The sequence below is a fragment of the Penaeus chinensis genome, chromosome 30 (genome assembly GCF_019202785.1).
Source record: "Penaeus chinensis breed Huanghai No. 1 chromosome 30, ASM1920278v2, whole genome shotgun sequence".
Taxonomy (NCBI): Eukaryota; Metazoa; Arthropoda; class Malacostraca; order Decapoda; family Penaeidae; genus Penaeus; species Penaeus chinensis.
The window spans coordinates 5,739,758-5,748,567 of record NC_061848.1 but is presented as its reverse complement, the minus strand read 5'-3'; the positions used below and the strand labels follow the sequence as shown (position 1 = coordinate 5,748,567).

General features: G+C 44.0%; 1 protein-coding gene across 3 annotated transcripts in view; it reads left to right on the top strand.

Annotated features, from left to right (window-relative positions):
* Nucleotides 1-244: 244 nt before the first annotated feature.
* The window catches only part of LOC125041390 (ITG-like peptide), a gene marked incomplete at its 5' end in the record, with an annotated part of 83,592 nt that continues 75,026 nt past the window's right edge, over nt 245-8,810 (top strand). For all 3 annotated transcript variants that reach the window (XM_047636298.1, XM_047636297.1, XM_047636296.1), the window contains 1 exon segment: nt 245-320. In XM_047636298.1, coding sequence (XP_047492254.1) covers nt 245-320 — 76 coding nt within the window.

Sequence of the window (8,810 nt, the reverse complement as noted above, 5' to 3'; positions counted from 1 at the left end):
TATTCATCCCCAGGATTACTTACCAACGTTATCTAATTCTTATTAAAGCGCGGTGAACAAAAGTAGAACTGATTGTTATAAAACATAACTCGCTCATATTTACTCAAAGATTTATTATTCACCCCCTTTTACTTAAAAAATTAAACACTAGGGTTGTTAATCCTATTTTCCCCCAAAGAACAATGAACAACATCGAACAGACAATAGAACCAACAGTCATTAATTCTCTTCTCTCCTGTTCAAGGTTTCGGCCGGAGTCCCAGAACAATCTGGGGTACGGAAGCGCCGGCTACAGTGGCTACAACGGCCCCTTGGCTGAGGTGAGTACCCTGTGGTGTGTGGGCATGTCATTGCTATTATTATCATGATTCATTACTGCTACTACTACTTTACTTCTACTACTACTGCTGCTGCTACTACTTCTACTACTACTACTATTACTACTACTGTTACTATTACTTCTACTACTACTACTACTGCTATTACTATTACTTCTACTACTACTACTACTGCTACTATGATCATTTTTATCACCATTATCATTATTTGTGTTACATTTGTTATCATTACTATTATAATTAACTTTATCATTATGTCTGCATTTCCGCGAAACTATCCTACCTCGCTCGTACAGGCAACGAGCAAACGACCTTCCCAATTCTTCTCACAATTTCTGTTTATTTTCTTCTATTTTTTTTACGAATTCCCTCGAAGCGTGTCCTGTCGACAAGGACATCATCACATCCCCCTTAACCATTATATACACGTACTTGAGTTTAACCATTAGTCTCCAGTTTACGCAAGCTACAGCTCTCTACAGACGCTCTCTAAATCCGGCCGTGTAAACATCTTGACAATTTCTGTCTGCTTATATCCTCCGGCTCCACTTACGACTAGAATTCGCCCCAGAAGGATTTTTTTTCCAGAATTCATCGGACTTAAATGTCAGGGTCTCCGGATTTTTGCTTGTTTATTTGTATGATCATTTCAAGCTCGGAGTATCTCGCTTTGAGCTGAGAATCGAGGATGCATTCTCTTGAGTAGTGTGGAGAGGTTTGTCGTTCTCTGTCTCTTTCTCTTTCTCTTTCTCTTTCTCTTTCTCTTTCTCTTTCTCTTTCTCTTTCTCTTTCTCTTTCTCTTTCTCTTTCTCTTTCTCTTTCTCTTTCTCTTTCTCTTTCTCTGTCTCTTTCTCTTTCTCTCATTACTTCCTCTCTTTTTTTCTCACATTTTTCCTCCTCTTATTTTTCCGTATTATTCTCTTCCTTTCTCTTCCTTTCTTTCTGTCTCTCGCTCCCTTTACTTGACCCATGCACCTCCCCCCTCCCCTCTTCTCCCCTAACCCGTATCCCCCCTATTTCCCTTCTGCCCCCCCCCCTCCCTCCCCCCTCCCTCATCCGATCTAAAACCCTTCCCTTTGCTTCTGATGTTTAATTGCCTGCAGCGATATGAAGCAACTGAGTCAAGTGCCATCACAGTCAGTATTTTGTTGTTGTTGTTGTTGTTGTTGTTGTTAAAGATGGTTATAATGGTGATGGTGGTGATGGTGGTGGTGATGGTGGTGGTGGTGATGGTGGTGGTGGTGGTGGTGGTGGTGGTGGTGGTGGTGGTGGTGGTGATGGTAATTGTGATGGTAATTTTATTGATGTTGTTACTGATAATAATGATAATAATAAAATATGTTTATTGGTCGTTATTATTGTTGTCGTTTCACCTGCTGTTGTCACTGTTGTTTTAATTGTTGTTGATGTTGAGTTAGGGTGAAAGGGAGAGGGGAGGAGAAGAGGGAGAGGGAGAGGGGAGAAGAGGGAGAGGGAGAGGGGAGGAGAAGAGGTAGAGGGAGAGGGAGAGGGAGAGGGGAGGGGAGGAGAAGAGGGAGAGGGAGAGGAAGAGGGAGAGAGAGAAAGAGAGAGAGAGGGGGGGAGGGAGGGAGGGAGGGAAGAGAGAGAGAGAGAGAGGGGGGGGGGAGAAGGAGAGGGAGAGGGAAAGGGAGAGGGAGAGAGAGCGAGGGGGGGGGGGGTTCTATTGACATGTCACGCTCCGGATTCTAACGCTCACTTGCTCTGTTCAATGGCTGAGTTTCAGGCGCATTTCCCGAGTTGATTTCCTGCCTTGTGCCTTTTAAATGCACGATTAATGCATGTTAAAGGACGCGTGCATGATTTTCGATTTCTTTTGGGCGAAAAAGTATGAATGAAATCTTAGTATTTTCTTATTCATGTATCTACATTTTTTTTTTTCTATTACTTTTTCTCTTTGTCTCTCCTCTTCTCTCTCTCTCTCTCTCTCTCTCTCTCTCTCTCGCCTAACGCGTCTCTCTCTCTCTCTTCTCTGTCTCTGCTTTTACTTCTCTATATTTTTCTTCTCTTTATTCCCTTACTCTATTCATTCTCTCTCTCTCTCTCTCTCTCTCTCTCTCTCTCTCTCTCTCTCTCTCTCTCTCTCTCTCTCTCTCTCTCTCTCTCTTTTTCTCGCTCTCTCGCTTTCTCGTTCTCTTGGTCTCTCGTGCTCTCGCTCTCTCGTTCTCTCGGTCTCGTGCTTTCGCTCTCTTTTTCTCTCTATCTCGCTCTCTCGTTCTCTCGCTCTCTCGCTCTCTCGTTCTCTCGCTCTCTCGCTCTCTCGCTCTCTCGCTCTCTCACTCTCTCAAGGAATGGCCGGGGTTACCATACACTGGCAGCGAGGGATTCGAACGCAGGTCAGCAAGTTTGCTAGACGAGATCGCTACCGCTGCACCACACAGCACAGAGAGAGAGAGCGAGAGAGAGAAAGAGAGAAAGAGAGAAAGAGAGAAAGAGAGAGAGAGAGAAAGAGAGAGAGAGAGAGGAGAGAGAGAAAGAGAGAAAGAGAGAAAGAGAGAAAGAGAGAAAGAGAGAGAGAGAGAGAGGAGAGAGAGAGAGAGAGAGAGAGAAGAGAGATAGAGAGAAAGAGAGAAGAGAGATAGAGAGAAAGAGAGAGAGAGAGAGAGAGAGAGAGAGAGAGAGAGAGAGAGAGAGAGAGAGAGAGACGAACGTAGAAACAGACCAAGGGATAAAGACAAACAGACAGAAGGATATGTAGACAACGCGAGAGAAACTACCCCCCCCCCCCCCGGCCCCTATCCCCGAAGCACCATCAACCTTTCAAACAACAATCTTGTTAACACAACTTTTGGCCAAACTTTCCTCCCCGTAGGCGCTTTTACACGGAATTAGCTTGACAACAGATTTTTTTTTTTTTTTTTAATCATTACTTTTATCGTCATTTTTAGAATTTGTTATCAATATTATTAGTATCATTTTTTTATGCATCGTATATTTTACTTTGTTTGCATCGTATACCATATACTATTTTTTACTGAATTATATCTGGTCAGTATCATTTTTTTTTTTTTTTTATCACTATATAGAGTGCCTTTTTGGTGTTTCACAAACTTCTTTGTATATGTAGGCTATGGGGATTTTATTCATTACATAAAGTGCATATGTTTTTTGTGTGAACATATATAATCGGTTTTACTATGCTTCCCAAACAGCTATTAATTCACAAATTAGTATAATAAAAAAGTAAAATCATTAATGTGTTAATCCTATTTGTAGTACCTTATAACCCCCCCCCCCCCTTACTCAGCTCTACTAAATTAATCAAACCTTGATTAATAATCAATATAACGTAACACGTCATTAGTAATTCACATAAAAACGCAGTCAAAGGGAGGGAGGACTTTCTCGCTTCCTTTTTTCTTTCTTCCTTTCTCTTTCTCTCTCTCTCTCTCTCTCTCTCTCTCTCTCTCTCTCTCTCTCTCTCTCTCTCTCTCTCTCTCTCTCTCTTTCTCTTTCTCTTTCTCTTTCTCTCTCTCTTTCTTTCCCTCTCTCTTTCCCTCTCTCTTTCCCTCTCTCTCTCTCTTTCTCTCTCTCTCACTCTCTCTCTCTCTTTCCCCCTCTCTCTCTCTCTCTCTCTCTCTCTCTCTCTCTCTCTCTCTCTCTCTACTCTCTACTCTCTCTACAATCTATCTCTCTACCTATCTCCTATCGCGTAGCAATTACAGTGAAAGGTCTATGGATTTTCCACACATTTATACACACTCCCTCTCTGCCTGCCATCTCCCTTTCACACTCCCTCCCTGCTTTTTTATTCGACTTATCCTGCTTCTTATTTTTCCTTCTCTCCCTGCCTTCGTTTCGCCCTCACTTCTTCCCTCTTCGTTTTAACACACTTTCTCCCTTGCCTCTATCTTTTGCTCTAGTATAACCACATTCCTTCTCCATCTCTCTCCCTCCTTCCCTCCCTCCTTCCCTCCCACTCTCCTTCCTGTCTTCCTTTCCTGCTCCCTGCTTCCTTCCCTCACTCCCTGCCCCCCCCCCCCCTCATGAGCCCCTCCTTAACTCCATCGTTGTTCCATGCGTCCCTCCCATGTTCCCTCCCTCCTCCCTCCCTCCCTCTCTTTCTGCCCCATGCGCCCGTCCCCCAGTTCCTTCCCTCCTTCCTCCCTCCCTCTTATGTCCCCTTGCATCCCTACTTCTCTCCCCCTCCTTCGTTACTTCTTCCTCCCTCCCCCTCTCCCTCCCCGCTTCCTCACCGTCCCCTCCCTCATTGCCTCCCCCTTCACCCTCTCGCTCGCCCTCGTCATTTCTTCCTCCCTCCCCCTCTCCCTCCCTGCTCCTCTCCCGTCCCCTCCCCCATTGCCTCACCCTCTCGCCCTCCCTTCATCGATCTACCTGTTGACTCGAATGGATTTGGCTGATTACACTTTGGGGAAACTGTTTCATGGTTGTTTTGCATCGCGAAGGGGGGGGCGGGGGGTTGTTGAAGCATAGGTTGAGCCTCGTTTGCTTGTTTGTCACTTAGTTATCTATGTAAATTGCTGTATCGTAACACGTGGATTGATTTATTTGTTTGTATGTCATATTTAGTTCTCATCCACTCATTCGGTTTATTACTACTGCTGCCGTTATTATCTCTATCTCTATCAGTATCATTTTATTGGCTGTAGACATTTTCATTTCCACCAGTTCTCTTTATGATTCCTTGTGTAATTTCCCTACATCATTACGTAACCTGATAATTACTTTGTCGTAGAATATCCCTTGCAAAAAAAAAAAAAAAAAAAAAAAAAAAAAAAAGCGAACTGCAGTATAACATAAACCTTAGATAATCATAAAAACCTGTATTCACTACATATAAAAGAAAAAACAAACAAAAAACAATAAATCACAAACTAAGATTATAAAAGCTATAAAACTTCCTCTTAATATAGCCATGTACCTTTGATGCTTTTGTCTGCATGCATGGATCGTGGCGGAGATTCTGAATTCACTTACGCGCATATGTGTTTGAAGTATTACGTGCTTTAGTTAATGCATGAGAGAAAAAGGGGGGGGGGGGGGGGTAGGGTGTGAGAAAAAAGGAGAAAGACAAAAAGAGAGGAGGTGAAAGAGGGAGAGGGAGGAGGAAATGGAAAGGTGGGAGGGAGGGAGGGAGGGAGGGAGAGAGGGAGGGAGGGAGGGAGGGAGAGAGAGAGAGAGAGAGAGAGAGAGAGAGAGAGAGAAAGAGAAAGAGAAAGAGAAAGAGAAAGAGAAGAGAAAGAGAAGAGAAAGAGAAAGAGAATGAGAATGAGAATGAGAATGAGAATGAGAATGAGAATGAGAAAGAGAGGGAGGGAGAGAAAGGAGAGGGAGGGAGGGAGGGAAGGAGAAACAAAAGAGAAAATAGAGCAAGATAAGGAAAATAAAACACGAGAGCAATAGCTATGAGGAAACAAATACATACACACAAAACATAACAAGAGAAAGAGGGAGAGATCAAAACGAAAATACAAAGCACTACCTCAGGCAACACTGACCCGGAAAAATCCACCTCATAAAGTCTCATCAAGACCGAGCTACATAACGAGAACAGCTCTCATCTATCGCCACATCTACCCACCTCATAGTCTCATAAAGACCCAATTACAGAACCAACATAGAGCTCAATTATCGTCATAACATCATAACCACACACCTAACGAAACACATGACTTGCACAGCTCTCATTTATCGTCACTCATACCAACCTCATAACCACATAAGGACCAAACCACATGACCAACACATAACTCAATTATCGCCACACACAGACCAACCACATCACCACATAACGAGCAAACCACATATCCAACATATAATTATTGTTACACAGACCAACCACATAGCCACATAACTCAATTACTGTTACGCAGACCAACCACATAGCCACATAACAGCCAAATTAAACAACCAACATATCCAAAACATAGTCACATCACATAAATAACACATTGCTCAATTCCCCTCCTAGCGACACAAACCTTTTATAATCACTAACTTTAACAAGTTGTTCAAAAGTGTCCTCGGTAATCATATCCGGGAAAGTCTGATATTTGAAAAGCTCTAGAAAGTATAAAGATTACTTTTTTTCTCTCTCTTTCTCTCTCTCTTTCACTCTCACTCTTTTTCATATCATTATTTAATTGAATATTCTCATGTCAATTTTAGTATATAGCGTGGGATGATTTGGAATTCAAATATACATTCAGTTCGTTTTCATCCTTGTTAGAGGGAATACGCTTCTGTGCCTCTTTCAGTCATGCATATATAAATATGAACGGAAAATATGAAAACGTTTTTTGATCACAGCATATCAACAAAAATTCAGACACACATACATAAATATATATGTAGATAGAGAGGTAGACAGAAATATAGAGAGCTAGAAAGATAGATCAAAATAGATAGATAGATATACTTAGCGATATACTCACATATATCCATAGATATATCCATAGGTCTGGTATAGAGATAGATAATACACAGATACACAGGCACATAGATAGATAGACAGATAAATATTGTTATATAGATGAAAGAAATAACAGATGCATTTAACAAACACGTAATATATTCATCTTGAGGCGAAAGGGAAGCATAAATCCTTCAGAGGGATCTGGCCTGACCTTTACCATGCAAGGAAATGCGATTATGTTTTGTTTATAATGTATATATAAAAGACGAGATTAAACGCAATGTGGAGACCACCTCCATGTGTTCATGGATGACTGTGTGTGTGTGTGTGTGTGTGTGTGTGTGTGTGTGTGTGTGTGTGTGTGTGTGTGTGTGTGTGTGTGTGTGTGTGTGTGTGTGTGGGTGGGTGTGTGCTTATATGTCTGTGAATGTGTATATTTATTTGTGTGTATGCCTATGTTTGCGATTTTGATTATTTGTCTGTGTGTGCATGTACGTTATGTACATATAAGCAATTTTGAGCTCGTGTACAGATATACGTTGGTGAAAGTGTGTTTTGGATTAATTAACCGTCAGTTCGAAACCCAACCAATTTATATTCAAGGGCGTGGGAGCCGGTATAAAGATGAAGGTGTGAATGCGCAAACAGAGGCGTGCGTGTGTGTGTGTGTGTGTGTGTGTGTGTGTGTGTGTGTGTGTGTGTGTGTGTGTGTGTGTGTGTGTGTGTGTGTGTGTATGTGTGTGTGTGTGTTTGTGTGTTTGCAAGTTATATTTCGTTTCTAATGCGGCAGAGATTCATCCGATCTGCGTCCGTGTTACAGTTTTATTTTTGTTCGTGTGTGAATGAGCACAATCCCAGACAAACAAAGTGCAAGCTAACATCCCCTCCCCCCCCTTCTTCCCCTCCCTCTCGCTTTACCTCGCCCTTTTTCAAAGCTTTAAGCGATGCGTTCTTTTCACTCTTCTTCTCTCCTTCCCTCTCTCCTTTCCTTCCTCTCCCCTTTCTTCCATCCTTTACTCTCTTCCACCTCTCATCTCCTTCTTACCTTTCCTTACTACTTCCCTTTTTCTCCCCTCCCTCCTTTGTTCGGTCACCCTTCCAAGTCCCTCTTCCCCCCTTTCCCCTCTCTTCCTCCTCTTTTCCCCTTCTCCTTTCTCTTCCCCCTCCCCCTTTTCCCCTCTCTTCCACCCCTACCCCTGCCCCCCTCTTCCCCCCTCCCCCTTTGTCCCCTCTCTTCCACCCCTCCCCTCTTTCTCCCCTCGCCTCTTTCTCCCATTCCTCCCCCCTCCCCCCTTGTCCCCTCTCTTCCACCCCTATCCCCTTCCCCCCCTTCCTCCCCCTCCCCCCTTGTCCCCTCTCTTCCACCCCTATCCCTTTCTCCCCTCGCCTCTTTCTCCCATTCCTCCCCCCTCCCCCCTTCTCCCCCCCTCTTCCACCCCTCTCCCCTTCCCCCCCTTCCTCCCCCTCCCCCCTTGTCCCCTCTCTTCCACCCCTATCCCTTTCTCCCCTCGCCTCTTTCTCCCCTTCCTCCCCCCTCCCCCCTTGTCCCCTCTCTTCCACCCCTATCCCCTTCCCCCCCCTTCCTCCCCCTCTCCCCTTTGTCCCCTCTCTTCCACCCCTATCCCTTTCTCCCCTCGCCTCTTTCTCCCCTTCCTCCCCCCTCCCCCCTTGTCCCCTCTCTTCCACCCCTATCCCCTTCCCCCCCTCCAGATACAAGGCAACAGGGCCCCGCAGTGTGCTAGTAATAACTGGCGATTTTCTTGATAAGGATTATTAGTCGCTTTTGTGTGACGGCGAGAGCTGCCTGTTGTACATTCGTATGATTATATAATGGGACATTTGTACTATTGTATAATTTCAGTTGTACAATTGTACGCTTGTCAGTTGTATGGTTGTGTACCTAATGTTTAGTTGCTATTTACACGCTTGCTTTGTTGCCAGTTATTCAGAGCAGATGTACGCTTGTCTGTTGTTCCTTTGTACAAATAATTTTCAACTAGGATCTGACTAACATCCCCCCCTCCCCCCCTCCCCGCCTCCTTCCTTCCACATAAATACATTTTTTCTGCGATCCGGTA